We start from the raw sequence: 26,761 nt of genomic DNA, 5'->3' as shown, positions 1-26,761 counted from the left end.
ATCGCCCTCATTTCTCTTTCCATTTTTTCCTCTACCCCTCTAATTTTATCTTCAAAGTCCTTTTTGAGTGCCTCTATGGCCTGAAACCAATTCATATTTTTCTTGGAAGCTTTAGATATAGGGGCCCTGATGTTGACATCTTCCTCTGAGGGTGCACCTCGATCTTCCTTGTCACTAAAGAAACTTTCTATGGTCCTCACCTTTCTCTGTCTGCTCATTTTGCCTTTCCTTTACTTGACTTTTAGCTCCTTAAAGTGGGGCACTGTTTCCAGGCTGCACTATCCCAAGCTGGTATGATTTAAGGAGGATCAGGTTCTTCACTTGCTTGGCCTGTTCCCTGGTCTGTAGATGACCCCACACCAACTTGCTAATCAACCAGCTTTGCGTGTTGTGGTTGTCAGCTCTGAGGAGCCTGTGCCCCTCCCCTACCTGGGCCACTGCTGCTCAAGCCTACCTCCTGGTTCCCAGCAGGGGTGAAAAATCCAAGTTCTGCCTCAGCACCAACATAGACCCCTGTAGTTTCCCCCCTGCCCAGGGCTCAGCCCGCTCACCAGACTGTGAGCTTAGTCCCAGATGATACTGGCACTGCAGCTGATTCAGAGGCTGGGGGGTAGAGGTGGGGGTGGGGAGGTCTCCTTCTCTGTTGAGGTCTTCCTGGGACTGGATCTGTGTCAGGATCACTGAGGGGTTGAGCTCCACTCCTGTCTCAGCACAGCAGCTCCCTCCTTCTGACTTTCCAAGCCATCCTTGGTTGGAAGATGATTTCAACACATTCTTCTGTGGGTTTTGCTGCTCTAGGAATTGTCCTATGGCATTATTCCATCTGTCTGTATTTTAAGCTTTATGAGGACAGGTATTCAAACTGTATGCTTTTTAAACTGTATCTTTCCCAGTGCCTACCAACCACAATGTCCTCTGTCAATCTGTCAATGAGTATTTATTAAGCTCCTACTATGTGCCAGGCACTGGGTATGCAAAGAGAGGCAAAAAGACTGTCCCAGAGTAAACAAATAGGTACAAACCAGTTATGTACAGGATAAATGGGGGGGGGGAAGATTATAGAAGAAAGGCAATAGCATTAAGAAAGATTGGGGAGGCGGGGGTCAGCTAGGTGGCTCAGTGGATAAAGCACTGGCCCTGGATTCAAAAGGACCTGAGTTAAAATCCAGCCTCAGACACCTGACACTTATTAGCTGTATGACCCTGGGCAAGTCACTTAACCTTCATTGCTCCCCCCCCCAAAAAAAAAAAAGATTGGGAAAGGCTTCCTATAGAAGCTAGAATCTTAGTTGGGACTTAAAGGAAGTTAGGAAAGTCAGTAGGCAGAGATAAGGAGGGAGGTATTCCAGGAATGAGAGACAGAGAAAATGACAAGAGGATAGATAGAGTATATTATTCATGGAACATCTGGAAGGCCAGTGTCACTGGTTCAAAAATGTGTGTGTATGTGTGTGGGGTCTATGAGATGTAAGAAAATTGGAAAGGTAGGTAATACAGGGGTAGGTTATGAAGGGGTTAGAATGCCAAACAAAGATTTTGTATTTGATCCTGGAGGTGATAGGGCTCTCCTGGAGTTTATTGAGGAGGGGAAGGGAGCAGAGAGAGTGGGTGTTTATATAGCACCTACTATGTGCCAGTCACTGTGCTAACAAATATCTTCCTCATTTAATTCATATAACAACCCTGAAAGGTACTGTTATTATCCCCTTTTTTACAGGTGAGGAAACAGAGGCTAATGGATTTGTGGAGGGTCACACAGCTAGTAAGTGTCTGAGGCCAGATTTGAACTCAGGTCTTTTTGACTCCAGGTCTAGTGTTTGTTCTATCCACTGCACCATCTAGCTGCCTTCTAACAAGAGTGACACAGTCAGACCTGATTTGTGAGTAATGATTTTGGTAGCTGAATGGGAGGATGGATTGGATTGGAGAGAGAATTTTGGTAAGCAAACCCATTAGAAGGTCTTTGCCACAGTCCAGGAGTGAGGTGATGGCAGTATTGCAATATGAGAAGGTAAGGATAGTAGGGAGTTGGAGGTGACACGTGAGTTGTGAGCATGGGAAACTGGGAGGATAGAGGTACCTCATTTTACAGATGGAGAAATCAAGAAAGACACTTGACCATCATCACATGGAGACCCAGAATAAAGACAGTGATGGCAAAGTTGAGCCTCCAGCCTTGGTTTCTTGACTTCCTGTCTAGGTTTCTTTCCAGTGAACCTCATTGAGACATAAATATTTTTAGTATGACACCCCCCTTCTGTTACTGCCTTCCCTTCTATGAGTACCCCTTGGTTGTCCTGTGGAGGCAATCTCTTTTTGCTTCCATCCTTCAAGTCACCTGGATAGGTCAAGCCATGGGTTTGATATGAATTGGGCCCATGTATCCTCCCTGCCCTGCTCCTATCTTCAAGGGCTCCAGCTAGCCTAACATTAGCCTGGAGCTTGGTCATATGTGTCAGTGTAAGAGATACGGTTAAAGGGAATTGGAGAAGGACAGAGGTTGGGAGTGGGGTGGGGCTGGAGGTTAGGTTAGTGAGTTTTTCCTTGTAGATGGGTTGATTTGGAAAGAGCTGAGTAATAAGCCAGATCCTAATGTTTATTCCTGCATGGGAGTTATTCTCTATCTTCAGTACAAGGTCATCTAGGTGGGTATGCTTGGGATTTGAAATACAATACCTAGAATGCACAACAAACATCACCATCTGGAAAGAGTCTTCCTTCTTTCTTTCCTTCCTTCTTTCTTTCTTTCTTTCTTTCTTTCTTTCTTTCTTTCTTTCTTTCTCTTTCTTTCTTTCTCTCTTTCTCTCTTTCTCTCTTTCTCTCTTTCTCTCTTTCCTTCCTTCCTTCCTTCCTTCCTTCCTTCCTTCCTTCCTTCCTTCCTTCCTTCCTTCCTTCCTTCCTTCCTTCCTTCCTTCCTTCCTTCCTTCCATGACAATTATGTGAGCATTCTGAAAGAGGTCATCTTTCAGTGTGAGTCATCAGTGAAAGAAGCAAACAGACTGTGTCTTCACACAGACCTCAGGGCCTGCATTAAATTGTGGGTGCTCAGCATAGTGAGTGAGCAAGGGCCCCGCCCGGGTTCCAGGTTTCCAAGGGTTCTGAGTAAAGCCGGTTGCTCTAATAGTGTCTGATTTTCTTTGTATTCAAGTCCTGCCTGGAGACATTACAGCATCCTCTGAAAATCAATGGAAATACTTGCTGTAAGAAATCCATTATGTCAGGAAAAACAAACTAATGGCAGACCATTGGATGGTGTCATGTTGCTGAGGCTCATTGTGAAGTTTCCTTCATTGAAAAAATAGTGTGTATGTATGCATTTGCTGTTATGAAGAATGTATGGACCACCTGGATTGGAAGGAGCTGCCTTATTATCCAGATAGATTTTATGAAACCCTGGATTAATAGGAGCAAAATGCCCTTTGACCGAACTTCAAACTGAACCCAGATAGCTAGCAAATAAGTCCCTATCTGCTGACTTTTTTTCCCCAAGAATAGTAAGTCCCCATTTTTTTTTTAAATTAGTAAGTCCCCATCTTGTAAAAACTTTTTGGAACTCATCAAATCTTATCATAGTGTTTCTGTTAAGTTGAACTATAGCCGAAAATTGTTAAAACGTCCATTCTTGTCATAGTATTTGCTTTTAGGTTGATTTGAAATGGGGTCAAGAAGAGTCAGACAAGACTGAAAAACAACATCTTTAAAATAGTTGACAAAGTGCTTCCTTCACAACAACCCTGGACTGTAGGTTGTGCAAGCAAATATTCGTGCCAATTTTTCCAGTGAGGAAACTGAATCTCAGAGAAGCCAAAGGTCCTAAACTAGTGAGTAGAAGAGCTGGGTTTTGAATGCAGGTCTGGGACTAGGGAGATTTCTTTAATTTAGTGCAGACAAGATTATTTCCAGTTACCCTATTCTGCTATATTATTTCTGATTTTTATATGCTCTTTTCCAATCCAGTCCATTGAATAAGCATCTGCTATATGTAAGACTGTGTGAAGTGCTAAAGATAAAAAGATAAAATGGGGAAAAAAGATTCTGCCCTCAAGACTTCCAGTCTATTAGAGATACACAACAACGTCACCTGTTTAACTCAACAGATACCATCATGATTTGGGGAGGGAGAGAGTACAAGGGGCAGGAACGCTCCCCATTACTGAGGGCAACTTCTTCCCCGGCCCCTTCCCAGCAGGGGCTGCTCAGAACATATCATGCTGCTTCAGTGGCAATGTAGCTTGGATAAGATGGGAGTCACCAACTCTGTTCCTTCTGCTGAAATGTAGGACCTTTGTCTCACCACTAGACTCAGATGACTGGGGAGAGAACAAGGCTTTGCTAGGCTCTGCCTCACTCAAATCCAATTCACATACAAGTCACGACATCATTCTGATGATGTCATTGGTCCTCCTGGAGAATAAAGGACAAACAAAAACAACAAGGACTACTAGGTCTCATCACCTGCTCTGCCTCCACACTGCAGATCTGGACATTGTCATCTGACCTACTGACTTCTGGACTTTTGGACTTTGTCTTCTGTTTCACACACTTACTAGCTGCATGGTCCTGGACAAGTAATTTCCCCTCTTAAACTCACTTTCCACAGCTCTAAAATCGGAATAATAATGCTATCTACCTTATGGGTTTATTATTAAGACCAAATGGGGTGCAGCTAGGTATCACGGTGGATAAAGCACAGGCCCTGGATTCAGGAGGACCTGAGTTCAAATCCAACCTCAGACACTTGACGTTTACTAGCTGTGTGACCCTGGGCAAGTCATTTAACCCTCATTGCCCTGCTTTAAAAAAAAAAAAGTATAAAAGCTACAATTCAAACACGGACAGATCCATCCCGGGGATTCACTCCCAATTCTGTGCTCCTTCCACTACACTATTCTATCTCCCCTAAATAAACTAGTCTAACCTCTCACCTAATGAGGAAATGTACACTACAGCAACCTTAGCAAACATCCATCCAGCTGCTTTGTTTGCAAATTTCAAGAGAGGGGGAACTCACTACTTACCAAGAAGCCCATTCCATTGTTGGAATAACAGAATTACACAATGTCAGATGGGAAGGGATTTTGAGACCAGCTGATGCAGCCCCCATCACAATAAGAATCCCTTCTAAGAATGATCTAAGCAGCCAACCAGTTTTTTTTTGTTTTGTTTGTTTCCCCTCTGGTGAGGGGAAGTTCATGGGCTTACCTTGAAACTCCCTTCATTTCCCCTTGGAATACCTGTTGATGTAAATAAGTTTTTTCTCAGTCAGGCTAAATCTGCCCCTGGCAACCTCTGCCCTGAAACCTTTGCCCTTGTTCTTTGTTTAGCCCTTCAGAACCCAAAGAATAAATCTATTCCATCTTCCATGTGACAGTTTTGAAAATACCTGAAGCCAACTCTATTTATAGTAGTAGTAGCAGCTCCCCAGCCCCCAGCCTGTTTGACCTATGGGTCCTCTGCAAGCTCTCCCAAGCCTAAGGCATGTTGTCAGCTTCCTGTAGATTCCTTGGTGATTTTACGCTGCCCCCACCCCCCTGCACTCCCCACTCCCCCAAAAGGAGAACACAGACAAAGCGCTCAGGAAATACAGTGAAATGAATGACAAAAAGATTCCTCCTCTCTACAATATACATAAGAGGTGCATATGCTCCCATATCTTACCATGAGAGAGCGCGAGAGAGCGAGAGAGCGAGAGAGTGAGAGAGTGAGAGAGAGAGAGAGAGAGAGAGAGAGAGAGAGAGAGAGAGAGCGAGAGAGCGCACACACAAGGAACATATAGTCTGGAAAGTTATATGATGCAGTGGATAGAGAGAGGGACCCAGAATCAAAAATTCCCAAGTTCAAATCCCGGACTCAGACGCTTATTAGCTGTGTGACCGTGGGTAAGTCATTTAACCTCTCTCTGCATCAGTTTCCTCATCTACAAAATGGGAATGAAAATGGCACCTACCTGCCCGGTTGTTGTGAGGATCAAATGAGATAACATTTATAAAGTTCTTTGCAAACATCAAAGTGCTAGATATTACTGTTAACTTACACTTTGGAAGCTTCTTCTTCTTCTTCTTCTTCTTCTTCTTCTTCTTCTTCTTCTTCTTCTTCTTCTTCGCGGGTCAATGAGGGTTAAGTGACTTGCCCAGGGTCACACAGCTAGTAAGTGTCAAGTGCCTGAGGTCGAATTTGAACTCAGGTCCTCCTGAATGCAGGGCCAGTGCTTTTGCCACTGCGCCACCTAGCTGCCCCCCATGCTACTGCTTCTTCCCCAGAAAATCCTCCAAAGTCCTCTGGGGAGGTCATCAGGTTAGTTAGTTGCTCTTCCGGCTGAGCTGGTGTCTTCTGTCTGTCAGTTCTTGCTGCTCTCTGCTGGTGCCTTCAGGGAGCGTCCTTGCCAATGTTAATCTGGGCTACCCAATGCTATTGGGATTCTTCTCCTACAGGAGGGTTGTCTGCTCTGATTCAGCTGTTCCCTGAGTTACAGAACCTAGCCAGACATACTCGCTGCGTTAGCTAGAGAAACTGATGGGCATCGAAGGATGTCTTTTGAACCGACTTTTTCTGTCTTGCCTACTGTTCCCTAACCTCCTCTCACTCAGGGTTAGAAAATTCATTTCAGATCTTATGCGACTTGTGGTCCATGCAAGTTTCACCAGGTAAACAAGATGGTGAGAGATTTGGGAGAGCTGACGTTTTGTCTTATTTCCCTGCCAGCAACAAAGTTGTTGTTTGTCCTTTGTTCCTGAAGAGACATCGGGGTGATGTCATGACTTTCACTGATATAAATTTAAGTGAAGGAAGGCTGTGCAAAGTCACCAGCCTCATTCTCTCCTCCAGAGCCATCTCCGTCCAATGGCAAGATATGTTATCAGGGGAACTGGAGATGACCCTGGATGTTTATGTTTAAAGGCAAATGGGTTAAGGTGACTTACCTAGTCTGTTACCCAGTCTCTGAGGTGAGATTTTGAACTCGGGTCCTCCCAAATTCAGGGCCAATGCTCTCTATCCACTGAGCTACCTAGCTACCCCTAAGAGTTACTGCTTTCCCAATACTATCCCTCTTCAGTTAAAAAATATTGTTCTGCTAGCACATCACTTCCAATATGTAGGTACATTCATAGGTGCTGATCATAAAAGTTATCAATCAATAAACACACAGACCCAGGTTATCACTACAAATACTCAGCACACATGCAAGATTATACTACGTACCACTCACACTAAATTTGTAGGGGCATCATCTGACTATGTGTGTCACATCCTCCTTCATTTAGGGGAAGTGCCATAATGCTTCTTGGTTCCCGTAACTGCTCGCTCACTGGTTTTAGTCCCACTGTGCTCACAGTGGCCTTCTGCCAGCTTTGCACCCCTCTTGTTGTCAGACCCACTGGTCTGCTGTTGCCATCCTAAACTTTTGGGTGGCTCAGGCTGGTTCTCAGCATCCTCGGGTCAACTGGCTTGAAATTTGTATCTTGAACTTATATCTACCCCAGCCTGGGGATTGTTATTTCTAGTCAATCAAGCTCTACATGTAACCCCAATTTCGTTGGACCCATCACAGCTGTAGAATCAGACCAGAAAATGATTGTCCAGATTTAGCCTCAGCCCTCCTCTCATCTGTCTGGGCTGAGATCCTCTTCAAGTGGGAGCTTTACCACGTGACTTCTACAAGAGATGAACCAAATTTCTTTTCCATCCAAACTGGTTTTTGGATCTTCTTCAAATGGATTGTTGTCTGGTTCTTCATAGTCCATTCTCATTGTCTTGGAGCCTGCTCATTCATCTTTCCTTTGCTCTTATCCTTTTAATGTTCAAGATGTTCTATGGGCGGGGCAGCTAGATGGTGCAGTGGATAGAGCACTGGCCCTGGATTCAGGAGTACCTGAGTTCAAATCTGGCCTCAGACACTTAACACTTACTAGCTGTGTGACCCTGGGCAAGTCACTTAACCCCAATTGCCTTACTAAAAACAAAAACAAACAAACAAACAAACAAACAAAAAAGATGTTCTATGGGCAAGAGCTGGTTGTTATGTATTTATTGACTTTGCAGCGACCTTGGAATGGAGTGGTGTTCTGTTATTTGGTGTTTTCCCTGGCCACCTAGATTTCCTTCCTTCCTGGGCACCTTTGTTCTCTTGCTGAAGTTCTTGGCAGTGAACCAGAGCATCATATCATTGTATTCCAAACTACTCTTCTCTGAGCTGAGGACACAAAGAAGCACCTTTAGAAAGTACATCGCACCTGGATCATTGCAATAGCCAGTGGGTTGGGTCTGCCTGCCTCAAGCCTGCCTTTAGAAAGGCTTATTTCCCAACCAAGAGATGTTTTGAATGCATCTTTTCCTCCAAAGCACAAATTAATAGGTGCTGGAGATAAACAAAAATAAAACCATTCCTCACAGAGCTTCCCTTCTATTAGGGGAGAGACAATATATACACTGCAAGTATATACAAAATAAACTACAAGGTAATTTCAGGGGGAAGCACTAGCAACTGGATGGATCAAGAAAAGCTTCATGGAGGAGGGAGTATTTGAGCTGAGCTCTGAAGGAACCTAGGGATTTCAAGAGACAAAAGTGGAGAGAAATTGCATTTAGGAAAAGGGACAGCCAGTAGGGAGATGGAACATTCGATGTGAAGAATGTCAAGATGTCCAGTTGGGCTTGACCATTGTTGTTGTTTGTCCTTCATTCCCAAAGAGGCCTATGACATTGGGAAGGTGACATCATGACTCACAGTGAATTGGATTTAAATGAGGGAGGGCTGTGCAAGGTCACCAACCCACTCTCTCCTCCATAGCCATCTGGGTCCAGTGGTGAGATATACATCAGGACACTGGAAAATGGCTCTGAATGTTTAAGGCACCCCCACCCCCAAACTTAACTGAGTTCTGAACTTCCCTGTTTCTGTTGAAGGGATTACCACTGTAGTCATGCAAGTTAGAATCCTTGGCTCCTCATTCTCCCACATCCCATATATAATGTTGTTGATTCCATCTCTTTCATATGCATTGTCTTCCCTCTACTCCAGGTCTTAATCACTTTTCAGCTAGACTACCATAAATTCAGCTCAAGTGACTCAGTTCTTTCCTTATTTCTTCCCTTGTGAGTATAGCTCCCCTCAATGACTTGGTTCATAACCTGTGTATTCATTATTTTCTCTAAATACAATATAAGCTTCTTAATGATGGATAGTTTTGCTTCTTCTCTTTGTATTCCTAGGGCCTAGATCCAGTGAGGCTCATGGCTAACATGACTGTAGGTGATGACTTTTTTGGCCACACCTACTCACAAAGACTGGTACAGGCTCAGGCATGGAGGGGTTTTGATCTGTGTTAGTGGAGAGAAAGCAAACAGCATTGATAAAACCACGGACTTCTAAAATACTGAACTAAGGTACTATCATAAAAATATTTTTATTTTTATTTTTAATAGGATATATTTTAATGTATTATAATTTAATAACATTTAAAATAATATATTTGTATTATGGTATATTTTTATGATATATCATAGTATATATACTAGATGATATATGCATATGTATATATATGTATCTGTATCTGTATCTGTATATTGGGATAGCTCTTGCCCAGAGACAATTTTTACAATCCTGGTGATATCAGGGCTGTAGCAACCCTTCCAAAGAACCAATAAGCCACTGTTTGGTAGATAGAGAAACCCAAGCCTGTTGTTTACACTTGCTAATGTTTGGTCCAGGGGTCATGCCTCTGGAAGAGACCCTACCATGACCTATAGTCCCATTTTTAGAACTCTATTTGATGTTTAGAGTCATCTTAACTTTTCCCATCCAGTTAAACTTTTCCATAGAACCTTCCCACAGGCTCTCAATCATTTTCCTCTTTTGGTTCAGTCCTGAGCATATAATTAATAAGTTAATAGGGAAGGGCAGTGGAAGGGGAAAACATTCATTAAATGCCTATTATCTGCTAGACACAGTGCTAAGTGTTTTGCAAATATTATTTCATTTTCTCCTTACAACAACCTTTTGAATAGGTGCTATTCCTATCCTCATTTTAGAGACGACCAAACTGAAGCAGTCGCTTAGGTTTACACAACTAGCAAGTGTGTGAGGCTAGATTTGAATTGTAGGACTTTCTCAAGGCCTAGTGCTCTAATCACTGCCTTCCTATGGTAGTGAAAGGAACACTGGAGTTAGAAACCTTGAGTTCTAGTCCCATCTATGCCACTAGGTAGTTATTAAGCCTCTCTCACCCTGTTTTGTTTTTTTTTTACCTAATTTGCAGCTAAGAAACCAGGATTTGAAACCCCAGTGGGCTTCTCAGCACTATATCAGTGTGAGCTTTTGTTACTACGAAAGAATACAGACAACCATTTTTAAAAATGATTTTTATTTTTTCCTGGGAGTGGTGAAGACAAAACGTTTGGTACTATCTCCCCTTGCTCCATACCCCAGCTCTGACAAAGGTCTGCCAACGCCCACATCCCCAAAGGCACCAGAACACCATCCTGACATACTGTAGAAGGACAAAACAGTTCTGCATTCTGTGATCCTTTACTGAATGATCAGGAAATAACAGCACTTAATTTATCTGTTAAAACTTCCCCCCCAAAAGCAACCAAACAAACAAATAAAACCTTCCTCAGTTCTTTGTACTCTCCCAATTTTAAATATGATGATTAAATGAAGAATACCTGTGGAGGGATGATATTGAAAAGGATATGGACACAGCAATAGAAATATCGATTATGTGTTCAACAGGAATAGAAATCTGCTAAAAAAAATGTCTCCATCAATTAGGCCAGCATAAGGTCTCATGATCAGGTGACAGTTATTTATACCAACTGTGGCCAGTCTATCATTTAATACTGAGGAACACCTGATTGGCTCGGGAGCATTCAAATGAGGCTTCCCAACTGAAAGCCATCTCTCCCTCTTTAAATTCTCTATCACGCCTTTGCCCATCCTGATGTATCTCTGTACTTACATAAGCCATCATTTTTCACATCATCCAGCACAGGAGTTAACACATAGTTGTTGCTTAATGAATATTTGCTACATTCAATGGAACAGAAACACTCTGAGAGTATCCCATGGACAAACTACTATCTTCCCAAATGGGAAATCTCCCTTCAACGGATCTTTGTGATCCGAAGGTTCTGGCTGACCTGTTCGTGAGCCTTTTTACCCAGGAAACACTGGGAAAGTTTTTTATTGCTACTTTTCAGGAGAAATGAGAACTTATTTTGGATACGTAATCAGAAAAAAAAAAAAAGCTTCATACAAATGATTTCAAGTAGGCACGGCTCCGAGCAAACAGAAGTTAAGTTTATAGCTTAGCCTGAAATCAGCCAAATCTATCTGTGGGCACTTGTGCAGACAGAATCACACACCAAAGTTTCCTTATAATCAACATTCCTCAAAAGTTAGTTTCCCTTAATGAAACAGATACTCACATGAAGGCCTTTGAGAAGGAGATGGATGAAAGAAATGGCAGCACCCCTTTGGGGTAAAGGACTTTTTACTTGTCATCAGCTCCCTGACAAGCGAGTGATACAAGCACTGTGATTGGGAAAATTGCATCATTTATGGATGGTGGAGACTCTTCTACAGCACTGAGAGGACTTCTCTCCATATGATCCTCCCCATTGACACCAGGCCTCGCTATCAATCCAGAGGAGGGCAGCCTCATTCTTGAAGGCTCTTCTCCTCCCAAGGGAAGAAGGATTTTGGTTAGATTCCCCAGGCCCCAAGAAAATCCCTCGGGCCTCCATAATTCAGGAATCTGAGCCAGGATCAACCAAAGTACCTCTATTGGCAGGGGTGAAGAAAATGAAAATGACTCTGAGGATCACCATGGCTCCTTCTTTTGGGAACTAGAGATAGAGGTGGGAGGAAACCCCCAGCCAGTCCATGGCCTTGGATGAACAACCACTAGTTTCAGGCACAGTGAGAAGAGAAATGGTCCCAAATAGCTTAAAAATATGCTTGGCAATATTAACAAAAATACATTAAAAGGGTTTAAGAAAAATATGGCGGGGGGGTATGCAGCTAGGTGATGCACTGGCCCTGGATTCAGGAGGACCTGAGTTCAAATTCAGCCTCAGACACTTGACACTTACTAGCTGTGTGACCCTGGGCAAGTCACTTAACCCTCATTGCCTGGCCAAAAAACCAAACAAAAAGAAAGGAAAGGAAAGGAAAGGAAAGGAAAGGAAAGGAAAATACGGAGCAGGGCGGGGGGGGGGGGAGTGTAACTTAATTTCGTGTGATCTGAGCATAGCCACACTGATGGACCAAGGGAGAGGGTGGGTAGTGTGGATCTGAAGTCCAGAGGGCATGGGGCTTAGGGAAGGGGTTTTAACCTTTTTCTGCATCACGCATTCCCCCTCTGGCAGGCCAGAGACACCTATGCGTCCCTTCTCAGAATAGTGTTTTTAAATGTATAAAATAAAAGACGTCAAATATACAGAAATGAAGATGGAATCTGCTTCTCATTGAAGTTCAATGACCCCCTGAAATCTTCCCAAGTTAAGAATCTGTGCTCTAGGATTTCCCCAGTGCTCAGGGGAACTCGGTGAGCAGAAAGCATGGCTGCAGGGGATTCCTGGCCTCATTCCTATAAAATGTCCCAGCAATGCCATGATATTCTTAGCAAAGTGGCAACTTCTCCTTCAGCAACAACACTACATACACATTTTTTTTTCTTTTCCGGGACAATGAGGGTTAAGTGACTTGCCCAGGGTCACACAGCTAGTAAGTGTCAAGTGTCTGAGTCCAGATTTGAACTCAGGTCCTCCTGAATCCAGGGCCAGTGCTTTATCCATTGCTCCACCTGGCTGCCTTGCTACATACACATTTAAAGCAGTCACCACACAGTGTCTCTAGCTGTGCTAGAGAAAGCAATCTTTGTGAACTTTGATATTTTCAAAGGGAAAGCAATCAGGAGAACTAAGCACCATCTATGTTCACACTGATTTCCTATGACCTTCTCATACCCACTGGCAATATAGCCAGAAACTATGGAAAGGAGAAGCCGGGGAGGTAAAGTCTGAGCCCATCAATTAGCCTCCAAGAATAAGGGCCAAACAAACTGAGGACAAACTGCCTGACAGAGATCCCTGCTCTCTGCAACCACGTACCAGCAGCATCCATCCCTTTCAGCAGCTCATCCAAAGAAAAGCGGGGTGCTCTCCTTCATTGGGGCATCAGGGTTCACTCCCTAGCTCCTTTCATGCACACTTTTGGGGGCCTAAAGTCCAAAGGAGATTCTCTGGCTGCTCCTAATACCACCCTAATACCACAGCCTCAGAACAGAAATATTCCATAGGATCAGAAATATTTCAGGGGGCTGCAAAAGACAATGGAGATACTCCTTTAGAGCAAAGGTGTCAAACATATGGCCCAGGGGCTGCATGCAGCCCACAACACCCCTGAGTATGGCTCCAGACAGACAGAAATGTAATTGTGAAATATTTAACAAAATAAAATAAACAGAACATTTATTGTTCAGTTGTGTCTGACTTTGTGACCCCATTTGGTTGGCAAAGATATTGGGATGGTTTGTCATTTATTTTTTCTCCAGCTCATTTTACAAGGTGAGGAAACTGAGGCAAACAGTTAAGTGACTTACCCAAGGTCACACTTTTATTGTCTCAGACTAGAATCGAACTCATGAAGATGAGTATTCCTGATTATAGGCATCCAGTCACCTAGCTACATTGCGTAGGTAATGATAATATGTGGTTTTCTAAGTCAGTCTGTGGTCCCTGGGGAATGATTTAATGATCCTCCAATTCGAATTTGACACCAGTGTTCTATAGGTCCAACCTCCTCATTTGACAAATCAAAACATTGAGGCCCAGAAACATCAAATGACTTATCTAAGGTAATATAAAAGAAATGTGAAAATAGGTGCACAATTCCATCATCAGTGGGAGCCAAGCTCCTAAAACTTCAGAAAGTTTTTTTTTTTTGGATGGATTAATTTTTACTCAACTCACATTTCTCAGATTAAAGGCACATATCGCTAAAGTAAATCTACAGCAGGAGTTCTTAACCTTTTTTTGGGTCATGGACCCCTTTGGCAGTCTGGTGAAGCCTATGGCCCCTTTCTTAGAATCCTGTTTTATTGTCTACATTCATAATAAGAAGAAAAAGCTAAATTTCATTTAAAGGTTAGTAAAAATAAAGATGCAATTTGTTTTCCATCTAGGTTCACAGATCCCCTGAAATCTATCCAAGGACACACTGGGGGTCCATGGATCCCAAGATAAGCACCCCTGATATATTAGTTTGTAACTCAGATGGATGCTCAAATTTTGAGCTTTGCCACTAAAAAATTCTGAGCCTTCAAGAAAATCACTTACTTTTCCTGGACTTTGCCTCCGATATCCAGTGGAAATGGAAACACTTATCTGCCTCCTAAGGAAGGAGTGCTAGTAAGAATAAACATTAAATACTATTCAATAGTAAATTACAATTAGGGTGTACCCATTAGCCCACCAAAATCTTTAGACAAATTCATACTTTTGCCTTTAGGTCGTATTCAGAATACAAACAAAATTGACTTGAAGGCACACCTAAGACTCAACTTCCAGAAATGTCTTCTGTCATTTGGGAATATAAATTGAGGCTCTTTGACCATGGAGAGTCACAGTTCTGAGCTAATCTCAAGTTCAAGACAAGTTTTGGAGGCTCCTCCAGTGAGAATACCAACATCTTCCTTGCTGTGGGAATATCTCTCAAATTCTCTTCCTGTCCCAAAGAAGATTCCAGAGTCAAGAGGAGCACAATCTACCTTCATTCCATTGTTGACTGCTGCTGTTAACAGAGAATCTGTCTGAAAACAGAGGCATGAAGGATGACTGGAGGACTATGGAGAGGACCTCGGTTCTCCTCATTTGATCATCTGAGTCTCTTCATCAGCATCATAAAACTCATCTTCATTACTTTCACTTCCAAATGTGCTCTCCTTGTCTTCAGACTAAAAGAGGGGATAAAAAAGGAGGGAGTAGTAAAGTAATGGGTTGCAGTTTCAAAAATGAAAATTAATATCCAAGGTGTACAAAAAATAAATATGTTTAATGGTATCTTCACTCCCTACCTCAGGAATTGGCCTTGAGAAGGCTAACAAATCATCCGTCATCTTTATTTCCTTTAAAATACGTATGCTATTATGGCCCAAATAGTATTTCTAGACAATCTATCTCAGTTATACATAATAGAGTTATAGAATCCTTCTTTTTCAAAGTCTACAACTGCATTTTAAGAGGTGGACTGAAATGATTAAGAAAAATATTAATATACCTGTTCATGATCCAGTACTTGCAAAGATAATGCTTCATCCCCTAGCCTCCGATATGAATACATCTGGAGATCAGATAGTGTTTTCAGCAAAGGTCTGTTGAGGGTTTCTGGCAACAATAAACTGAGAAGCCCAGAAGACAGGCCAGCCACACCAAATACGATGAAAGGTAAAGACCACTGCACGTATTTCTGAGATAGGAAATGAGAAGAAACTCAGAATGAATTTCTTTCTATTATTGAGCATTAATACTAATTACCATTTATTTTATTCCTCCCCATCACTGGGTCATGATGGGGAGGCTCTTCATTTTGTGGAGCTCTTATGGGAAGCATCCATTGTGGGTAAATTACTTGTGTCTTCCTCAGGCATCCAGAGGTATTATTTAATCAGAAAGATGACGTGGGTGCAATCAGTCAGAAGCAGGAGGTTGCTCCGTGCAATTCTGACACACCTGAGAGCAGCTGGAGAGTTCTGAGTCTGTGGTAGGCACGGATGCCTAAGTGTCTTTCCTGCCACTTTGGTTACTATTGCAGGAATTAGTCCTGAACTCAATTATTGGAAGCATTTCCAAGTGTTTTCTTCTGAAATGTGTTGGGTGCAAAGTAGATACTTTATTTCTGGCTGCTGGGATAAGGCAATCAGCTCTATCTAAGGATAACCATGTCCGGCCACAGCCATGCCCCCAACACTAAGCCCTAGTCAGTGCCACACTGACTGACCAGAGTGCCATCTTAGCACTGAGGCTAGGCAGGAAACAGGAAGTAAAGTGTGATAACAGGAAATGGATGAGGCTAGTAATAAGGAACTGGAAACAATTTGACTCGGTGGCTCCAAGTGGGTACTTCAGGTCTCAAACTATTCCCTGGGGAAAAAAAACAATTTCCCCTTTGGTCAACAAAGAAATGGTTCAAAGCTCCAAAAGCATCAGAGGCTGAATCTCGGATGAGCATTTCTTGCAAACAAACTAAACTTCTCTTACATGGTGCTTTAAGACTTGGTTCTGTCTTCCTGTGTTCAATCTAAGCCTCCCCACAAATTTAACCATTATTTATTTACTCAGGAACTCCATTCTGATGACTTTTCCTAATGTTTTCCAATTTGAAGGATTACTCCCTCAAAAAACCCACCTCCCTCCACCCCCCCCACCAGCACACATACACCTCCATACACATGCATGCTAAGTGCCTTGTGCCACGAGATTGGTGCGAACCATACTTATTTGGCCAAACCAAGAGAAAGAAGTTACAAGTATTTTCTTTCTTCCCAAATCAAAAGGAATCGATAGAAATACATGGGTAGATATTAAAATGTTCTAGGCTATTCATCCAAAGCCAGTGTCTGGTCCAGCTTAAAGAACAGGACACGGTGTTTTGTATTAATCTTGTATATATTTATTTGTGTACATGAGGTGCTTCTTCACTCTCAATAAGGCACATAAATAAATGTCTTTCTGAAATGAATTGAATTAGATACGATTCCTTTACAGGGATGGAAAACATGGAGAAATTCAGAATGGAGAAGAATATAATGAATGAGATGGTTCATGTTTCATGTCTTTCTGTTTTTGTTAATGCCCTCTTTGAGTCATTGTTTTTCAAGCATTTTCTGTGGGAGAAGAAATAAACAGCTGCTTCATGTCCATGTTGGACACTGAGTACATTTTCTTAAAGGGATGCTGTGAATCCCTGTAGAGGAGAGCCTAGACATGAGATATACCAAAGTTCTGCTATAGAGATTTTTCACTGGAGTTTTACTTTGGGTTAGGAATAGAAATCGAGAAAAAGAGAGAGAGAGGGAGAGAGGGAGGGAAAGGGAGAGAGGGAAAGGGAGGGAGGGAAGGAGGGAGGGAGGGAGGGAGGGAGAGAGAGAGAGAGAGAGAGAGAGAGAGAGAGAGAGAGAGAGAGAGAGAGAGAGAGAGAGAGAGAGAGGAGAAGTTTATTGTTCGTTTTAGAGTCAAGCACAGCCTATCCTTAGAATGAACAGTGCCTCTTGTGTCAGAGGGCCCCCAATTTTTGGCTTACATCTTGAGAGATAGCATGGTGCACAGAACAGAGCCCCACAGTTGGAGTCTAGAAGACCTCGATTTAGATTATGCCTCACATACTTACTAGTTGTGTAATGCTGAGCAAGTCACTTAACATTTCTGGGTCTCAGTGTCCTCATCTGTAAAATGAGGAGATTTAGACTCTTTGCCCTTTAAGATTCTTTCCAGGGAATGGCTGGACAAGTTGTGGTATATGAATACAATGGAATACTATTGTGCTGTAAGAAATGATGAGCAGGAGGAGTTCAGAGAAACCTGGAGGGTCTTACGTGAGCTGATGATGAGTGAGATGAGCAGAACCAGAAGAACATTGTACACAGTATCATCAACATGGAGTGTTGACCTACTGTGACGGACTATATTCTTCTCACCAATGCAATGGTACAGAAGAGTTCCAGGGAACTCATGATGGAGGAGGATCTCCAAATCCAAGAAAAAAAAAAGAAAGAAAGAACTGTGGAGTATAGATGCTGATTGAACCATATTATTTCTTTTGTTTTGGGTGCTGTTGGTTTTTTTTTTCTTTCTATTTTGAGGTTTAGCATCACTGCTCTGATTCTTTCTCTTGTAATAGGATTAATGCAGAAATAGGATTAATGTTATTATGTGTATATATATATATGTGTGTGTGTGTAAATATATATATATATATATCTATATGTATATGTATGGAGATATATAGATATAACCTATATCAGATTACCTGCTGTCTAGGGGAGGGGGGAGGGAGGGGTGGGAGGGAGAAAAATCTGAAATTGTAAAGCATGTATAGACAAAAGTTGAGAACTATCTTTACATGTAATGGAAAAAATAAAATACCTCATACATTAAAAAAAAAAAGATTCTTTCCAGCTCTAAAATAATGGATCATATATGTACTCAGGGAAAGATGACATAATACAACTATGATAACCAAAAGGTGCTGTAGCATTTTATTGACATGTCCAAACAAGGGAGTGGTTCAAAGAGATTGTTTTAGGATTAGCTGGATTCACAGGACTCAAATAATCTGAGCTCAGTTAGTACCACTAGGAAAAACAGTGAAGCAAAGTGACTCAACTTCCTGCCATAATCCCTTGGTTGGAAAAAAATCACAGGTGAGTAAGAAAAGAATAGGCTCTGACATGAAATCCCCGGCTTTTTAGAGTTTAAAGGGATTGGCAAGTCCTAGTCTAACTTCCTCATTATGGCTTAGAAATTTGGAGATGTAACAGCAATGCTATGCATTCACTTCTACTTGCCCCAGCTGAATTGACACGTAGGCCCACAAGAATGGGAATAGCTTATTGATCTATTTTAGCCAAGTCCCCAAGGATGTTTCCCTATCAAATTCAGGCCATAAATATATAGAATTTGGAACAGGAAAAGAAAGTTTCTCATTCAATCTCCATATTTTAGAGATGAGACCCAGAGACTTGCTTGATGTTGTGTAGCTAGTGAGTGGTGGAAAGTAGGATGAAATCCGGGTTTCCAAGCTCTCAGTTTAGATCTCCCTCTCTTATAATATGTTGCTCCTCATCCTTATAGAGATAATAGATAGGGGAATAAGGAAGGTAAAGTGAGTAAAAGACAGGAAGAGTTCATCACCTTTAAAGCCATCTTGGCCACATAGGATAAGACTCCTCATTTTCTAAAGTATTTATCAATTTAGCAGAAAAGTCAGGTAAACCCGAACATAGTTTATCCAGTGAGCTGAAGATATTTGCTAACAATTTACTATAGCTAAACAAACAGCAGTATCAAACAGGTAATGCTGAGGTTACAGGAGGAAGTGATTGGCCTGAAACAGATGTGGTCTCAATGATAAATCCAGAAATAAAGATAAAATGGCAGCATAAGGAGGGGCAGCTAGGTGGTGCAGTGGATAGAGCACCGGCCCTGGAGTCAGGAGTACCTGAGTTCAAGTCCGGCCTCAGACACTTAACACTTACTAGCTGTGTGACCCTGGGCAAGTCACTTAACCCAAATTGCCTCACCAAAAAAAAAAAATTAAAAAAAATAAAATAAAATGGCAGCATAAAGAAAAAATACCTATGGTTTAATGAAAATACTACCGAGTTACCACTGGTAGGACATATAGGTTTGAATTGCTTTTTCTTTATTGATCCACTAATATTCTCTTTGGATCATAGGCTAGAGCTGGAGAGAGTCTTGGAGATCATTTAGTCCAGAAAAAGTCTAGAGGTATAGAAAAGTAAAGTGAATTTTTCAAGGTCATAAGGTAGTAAACAACAGAGGCAGGATTTGAACTCAGGGCCTTTGATATAAAATCAAGTGCTCTTTTCAAGAGTGCTGTTCTTCTTTCCCCCTAAAGAGGGAGGGCTGGCAGGAATCAGGAGTCCTTTTGGGTACCATGCAACAGAACAAAGATGGAACCCTTGAGGAGAGGGGTTGACTAATGGTCTCCTTAGCACAGAGCTCACTAGTCCCTGTCACAAAACTAAAATCAGAATTTAAAGCAAGTACACAATCAATGCCCAAAAGGAAAAGAAAAAGCATGCCTGTGGGACACATGAGGGCTCATTTATGTAGATTTATGAAGAGTATCTCTTAATTATTTCTTCAGGCTCAAAACATAAAGAAAACTACTTCTAAAGCAAAAAAAAAAATTAGAAAAGAGAAAGCCAAAAGGTACAAACCAACCAGTGAGGGAATGAAGGGAGCAATAATCCCACCAACTCGGGAAAACATTGAACACATGCCTAGTCCGACATTTCTGAAATGAAAGAGAAAGGATCAACGACATTTCCAAGGAAAGATTTACAGAGTTTGTTTTTAAAAAGTAATACAACAAGCACACAGAAGCATCCAAAACAAAGACAAAATCCCTTAGAAATTACATTGACTGTGCTGTTCACAAATCTTACAAACTTTATAGCTACTGTCATCTAAAAGTCTTGGAAATATTTATCATAGTCAAGAAATATAAGGCAATAAGAAAAATTGGTAGATAAAAGTTCCAAACAAAATTTTAAAAAATGGATTGGAAGATGACATGACTTTCAACGACTGAATGAATAAAGAAAAATCACCAAGATGAACTAAACCAATTGGAAAACTGTGATTTCTGCATCATTTATCTTGGTCTAGAAAAGTGAACTACATTACAAGTGTATTCTTGCTGTCTCAGTATCCTCTATACACTGCCCCAGTACCTCCTTACCAGAGATCAGGCTTATTTTCATTATACCTGTCATCATGTTAATACTATGGTCACTTGCTACATTCTTTCCTCACACGATGATCTAATATTGGGGATGGATGCTCTCCACCTGCAACTTTCTCTCAGGAATCCTAAAAATTAGAGCTGTCTTCAGGCTAGCTAGGAAGGCAAGAGTACTGTTGAAAACCTCCAAGAAAAGAGCAATAGATGTACGGATCCAAAAATTGCATATGATTCCCTACTCTGCCACTATGGGTGTGACTTTGCTAAGTCATTCAAATCCTCTGGGCCTCAGCTTCTTCGTCTGTAAACTGGTATAACCTCTTCCAACCTTCTCCTTACCTCTCTCAGTCTTCAGGCATCTCTTTTGTCCCTCCGTGCGGTCTGATAAATAACAGTAGATACTTCTACTTTCCCCCAAAGCCCCTGCTCGGCTGATGTTGCCTCTGAAATCCTAATAAGAATGGATGGGAAATAGAACTGCACCAGGATTTAGGAGATCTCTGAGCTCAAATCTGGCTTTCTACATTTTCTAGCTATGGGATAATGGGCAAATTATTAAATCTGCTCCCTGCCTCAGTTTCCCTCCTTTTAAAAGAGGAAATTCTTCCCTTATCCATAGATCTGACAAGTAAACCATTCCATGATCTCCTAATTTGCTTATGGCTTCACCCTTTATGTCTAAATCATGTACCCATTTCCAGAGAAGGAACTGATATTGTCTGAATACAGACTGAAGCACACTATTTTTCTCTTTCTTTCCTACTTTCTTTCATTTATTCTTTTTTTGTCGTTCATCTTCTTATACAAAATGACTATCATGAGAATGTTTTACATGATTGATTACGTATAACCTAGATCAGATTGCTTACTTTTTCGAAGAGAGGGGAGGGATAAAATTTAAAACACAAAACTTTTTAAAAAAATGTAAAATGTTTGAACATATAATTAGCGGGGAATAACTTAAAAAAAGATGTAAGGGGGCAGCTAGGTGGTGCAGTGGATAAAGCACCGGCCCTGGATTCAGGAGGACCTGAGTTCAAATCTGGCCTCTGACACTTGACAATTACTAGCTGTATGACCCTGGGCAAGTCACTTAACCCTCATTGACCTGCCCCGCCTCCCAAAAGATATATGATAAAAAATGCTATTCGTTTCTAAAGAAAGAACTGATGGAGTCTGAATGAATGCACATTGAAATATACTTTTTTTTTTTTAACGGGGCAATGAGGTAATGTATCGTTCACATTTGGGATGAGCAATATAATTTTAAGAGGCTAACCCTGAAGAGTCCAGACTAGTCTGTATGCCTTCACTGACTAGAATAATAGATGATTAAAAAAAAATCAAGAATGCTGTGGCAGCTTGTTGCTGTTATTTCGTTATTTTTCAGTCATCTTTGACTTTTCATGACCCCACTTGGGATTTTCTTGACAAAGATACTGGAGTGGTTTGCCATTTCATTCTCCAGATCATTTGACAAGCGAGGAAACTGAGGCAGACAAGGGTTAAGTGACTTGCCAAGGATCACACAGCTAGTAAGTATCTGAGGCTGGATTTGAACTCATGAAGAACTCTTCCTGACTTTAGGCCCAGAACTGTCCACTGTGCCACTTAAGTGCCCAGTGGCAGCTTAGACATAAACTAATATGTGCTGAATAGAATTGTGGGTCACTGTGAACTACAAAGTGAATACAGTAATGATTTTAAAAGTAATAATTAACAGTAATGATTTTTAAAAGCTAATAACATATTTAATAATAGCTAACATTTCTATAGCACCTACTATGTGCCAGGCACTGTGCTAAGTGCCTTTTGCAAATATTATCTCATTCTATCTTCCCAACAAGCCTGAGAGGCAGGTGCTATTATTATCCCTATTTAAGTATACAGAGGTTAAGTGACTTGTCCAAGGTCACACAGTTGGTTAAGTATGTGAGGATATATTTGAACTCAGATTTTCTTGACTCCAGACCTGGTGCTCTATCCACTGAACCACCTAGCTGCCTTCTCTTCCTCTTCTGGTACTGGTTAGAACATCATTTTTATGCTGAGTCTAGATTAGAGCTCTGGACTTTAAAAGGGACATAGAGAACCCAGAGGTTGGAATATACTCCTTGCTCACCTCTGCCTCACTGAATCCTTAGCCTCCTTCAAGGCTCAGCTCACACATCACTTTCTATATGAAGCCATTTTTGAATTCCCCATTTGCTAGTACCACCCCCACCAATGAACCCATATTACTTTTATGTGTGTGTGTGTGTGTGTGTGTGAGAGAGAGAGAGGCAGTGGGGGTTAAGTGACTTGCCCAGGGTCACACAGATAATGTCAAGTGTCTGAGGCCAGATTTGAACTCAGGTCCTCCTGAATCCAGGGCCAGTGTTTTATTCACTGCACCACCTAGAGGCCTGCTACATTACTTTTGATATATTTTGCATATTTTTATATGTGTATAATTCTTTTTTTTTTGTCCTGATAGGACATAAGACTCTTGAAGGCAGGGATTATTTGCTGTTCATCACTGTGTTCCTAGAACCTAGCACTCTGTTTTTTCCACACAGTAGGTGCTTAATAAAGCTTGTTGAACTGAATCTAAAAGCAAAAAACAAAAACAAAAACAAAACAGAAACAAAAACAACATTCCCTTTCCCCCATTTGTTTAAGAAGACTTAGTCTACAACAGGCCCACAGGATCCCAGCAAAAACCATTTCCCCCACCCAAGTGACAACCATCAGGCCAGTTTTTCAGGTTTAAAAATGCTGGAGTGTCAGCTATAAAGAAGCCTTGAAGCCTAAGGATCTTGCAGCAAGACTTTGGAACCTACACAGACTGCTGGGACAAGGATTCTCTGATGGGTGCTTACCTGATGACTGTTGGGTAAAGCTCCGATGTATAGATGTAAACAATGTTAAAAGCAGCACTTATGGTCAGTTTCCCTAGTAAAGACAAAGAATGGCTATTCACCACTGCAAACACTCCTGTGTCTGGAAAAGAAGAGGCAAGCCAATGTAGGAGAGCATTAGCAGACATGAAAATCCTCTTTTTAAGTTACATAGTATTTAGGAAAAGGATGAGAAGCATTCAAGTCAATCCCGAAGAGCTGGATGTCCGTAGTCTCTTATTTAGGGGAATAAGACTTGGAAATCAAGAGATGGACATTTGCCTTTCTTCTAGATATAGGCATTATAGTGTACCCAGAATATGACAGTTCCCAAATGTGTGCAATATCTAGTTACCTCAGACCAATAGCAAAAGCAACCTGTCACCTCCACATAAGTAGTCAACTAAGATAGGAGCAGCTAGGTGGCCCAGTGGATAAAGCACTGGCCCTGAAGTTGGGAGGACCTGAGTTCAAGTCTCACCTCAGACACTTACTAGCTGGGTGGCCCTGGGCAAGTCACTTGACCCCAATTGCCTCAAACATCCAGGGTAATCTCTAGTCGTCCTGATAGATATCTCACCACTGGACTCAGATGGCTCTGGAGGTGAGAGTGAGGCTGGTGACTTTGCACAGCCCTCCCTCACTTAAATCCAATTCACTTCAAGTCATAACATCACCTTGATGTCATTGTCCTCTTTGAGAATGAAGGACAAACAACAACAACTAAGATAGTAAAGGGTAAAAGGTATCTGATTTGACAAAGAACTAACTTGCAATTCCTTCATGCTTTGTTATATACTTAAGAATGGCAAGAATCACAGTTTCCCTGTTAGAAGGGAAGGGAAAGTCAAGGGGGAGGGAATAAGCATTTATATAGTACCTACACAGTACTATATAATACATTGTTGTTCAGTCATTTCAGTCATGTCTAACTCTTCATTGACCCCATTTGAGGTTTTCTTGGCAGAGATACTGGAATGGTTTGCCATTTCCTTCTCCAGCTCATTTTACAGATGAGGAAACTGAGGCAAGCAGGGTTAAGTGACTTGCCCAGGGTCACACAGCTAGTGAGTGTCTATGGGCAGATTTGAACTCAGGTCCTCCTGAATCCAGGGCTGGTGCTTTATCCACTGTACCACCTAGGTGCCCATATAATGCCTATATAAGTGTCTATAAAGCTTCAGAAGGGGGTACTAATAAGCATCTGCCATTTATACAGCATTTACTATGCGCCAAGAGTTTTTAACAAATACGATCTCATTTGATCTTCACAACAATCTTGGAAGGTAGGTTACTATTCTTACCATTTTACAAGTGAGGAAACTGAGGCAGACAGAGATTAAAGTGACTTGCCCAGGGTCACCCTGATAGGAAGCATCTGAGGCCAGATTTGAACACAGGTTTTCCTGACTCCAGGTACAGTGCCCTATCTACTGTACCACTAACTGCCTCGGGGACTCAGGGACTGGCTAGTACCTCTACCTGCCCAAGAAAAATCTCCCCTACAACATCCCCATCCAGTGATGCAACTTTTGCTTCCTATGAAGACCTCCCATTGGAGGTGGGGGGTGGGGAACTTACTACCTCCCAAGAGGACCTATTTTATTGTATTCAGTGGCCACCACTATTGAAGACCCTGAAAAGGAAGTTTTCAGTGACAAAGCCCTTGGTGGTATCAAATGATTCAATGTCAGAAACAAATATAGTTGTATCAGTGGAAATAACACTTAAGAATATGCATTACTATCTGCCTTGCCTCTTAAGGATCAAGGGACCTTTCATTTTCCCTGCAGCTGAGACTTTATATATATATATATAAAAACACACGTATGTATATGTGTATATATGCATATGTATATCTATGTATAGACACACATGTGTGTATATGTGTGTGTATATATACATATATATACAAACATGCATGCATGCATGCATACATATATATATATTCTTTCCATAGTCAAATGTGAACTCCTCGAGAACAGAGACTATCTTATTTTTCTCTCTTGGGCCCATCACTTAGCACAATGCCCAGCACACTGTGGGCATTATGTAAATGATGTTGTTCTAGTTTTTTTTCAGTCATGTCTTATACTCCATGATCCCTTTTGGGGTTTTCTTGACAAAGATACTGGAATGGTTTGCCATTTCCTTCTCCAGCTTATTTTACAGATGAGAAAACTGAGGCAAACAGGGTTAAGTGACTTGCCCAGAGTCACACAGTTAGTAAGCATCTGTGATCAGATTTGAACTCATGAATGTGAGTGTTCCTGACTCCAGGCCCAGTGCTTTATCCACTGAGCCACCAAGCTGCCCTAGTTATTATTAATGCCTCCTCCTGAAGCCTTTCTTAAACTAATCCTGCCCACCACGATAACTTCTCTACATCTATGATTCTATAAGCTCATATATAACAATTTGCAATTTTCTTTCTTTCTGTCTTTCTCTCTCTTTTTGAGGGGCAATGAGTGTTAAGTGACTTGCCCAGGGTCACACAGCTAGTAAGTATCAAGTGTCTGAGGCCAGAGTTAAACTCAAATCCTCCTAAATCCAGGACCTGTGCTTTATCCATTGCACCACCTAGTTGCCCACTCCTCATCTATTTTCAAGCTTGGATATGCCAAACTCTGCCATCTTATGCCATGTCCTCCCCTCCTGCCAGCTTACTCACAAACCCCATCATGGGGAATTCACTCAACAAGCAAAGATTTGTCTTTTGGCCTTTGTCCTCCAGGGTATTTGGTTGGATTTTACTATTACTTTTTTTCAGAGATAAAGAAAGAACATACCAACTTTATCCATTATTTAAAAAAAAATCTGAGTGAGTCACCGTGGCAAGGGTTACACAGCTAGTGAGTGTCTATGGGCAGATTTGAACTCACATTGGGGAAGCAGGGATATCCCAGATGTGCTCACCTGCTGGGTTTTGTAAATGATCTTTGGAAATGATGTACTATGTAGTCTTCCAGATTGAACCAGCATGGAGGTACTATTCATCTTTGGCAGCATTTAAGGGGTAACCACCCCATACTTTGGATTGTTTGTGTGTGTGTGTGTGGGGGCAATGAGGATTAAGTGACTTGCCCAGGGTCACATAGCTAGTAAGTGTCAAGTATTTGAGGCCAGATTTGAACTCAGGTTCTCCTGAATCCAGGGCCAGTGCTTTATCCACTGTGCCACCTATCTGGCCCCCATACTTTGGATTCTTAAGCAAAACCTTCACTGAAAAACAGCATCAAAACACCTCCAGTAGGACTTATATAATGATAGCTAAGTCTAGAAAAGGTTTGTCTCATATGACATTTGGGACCATTAAGCTGAAGACGCTAGTAGACCCCTAGAATTATGATCACAGAGATTTTCAGCAGAGAAGGACCTCAGAGGCCATCAA

General features: G+C 41.7%; 1 protein-coding gene across 2 annotated transcripts in view; it reads right to left on the bottom strand.

Moving 5' to 3' along the window:
* Positions 1-12,220: 12,220 nt before the first annotated feature.
* SLC22A15 (solute carrier family 22 member 15) overlaps positions 12,221-26,761 on the bottom strand; it is a 94,146-nt gene continuing 79,605 nt past the window's right edge. The window contains exons 9-12 of one of the 2 annotated variants that reach the window (XR_006356203.1): positions 23,353-23,473; positions 19,965-20,041; positions 15,281-15,469; positions 12,221-14,957 (exon numbers count right to left, since the gene is read on the bottom strand). Coding sequence is in view for 1 of the 2 variants with exons in the window: in XM_043999626.1 (XP_043855561.1) it covers positions 14,871-14,957; positions 15,281-15,469; positions 19,969-20,041; positions 23,353-23,473 (470 nt within the window). In the remaining variant the exon portion in view is untranslated. The remainder of the gene's footprint in view (positions 14,958-15,280; positions 15,470-19,964; positions 20,042-23,352; positions 23,474-26,761) is intronic. The other variant, XM_043999626.1, reaches the window with a different exon arrangement.

This window comes from Dromiciops gliroides, chromosome 4, assembly GCF_019393635.1.
Source record: "Dromiciops gliroides isolate mDroGli1 chromosome 4, mDroGli1.pri, whole genome shotgun sequence".
NCBI lineage: Eukaryota > Metazoa > Chordata > Mammalia > Microbiotheria > Microbiotheriidae > Dromiciops > Dromiciops gliroides.
Note: the sequence above shows the minus strand (reverse complement) of the source record. Positions and strands in the feature narration are given on the sequence as shown.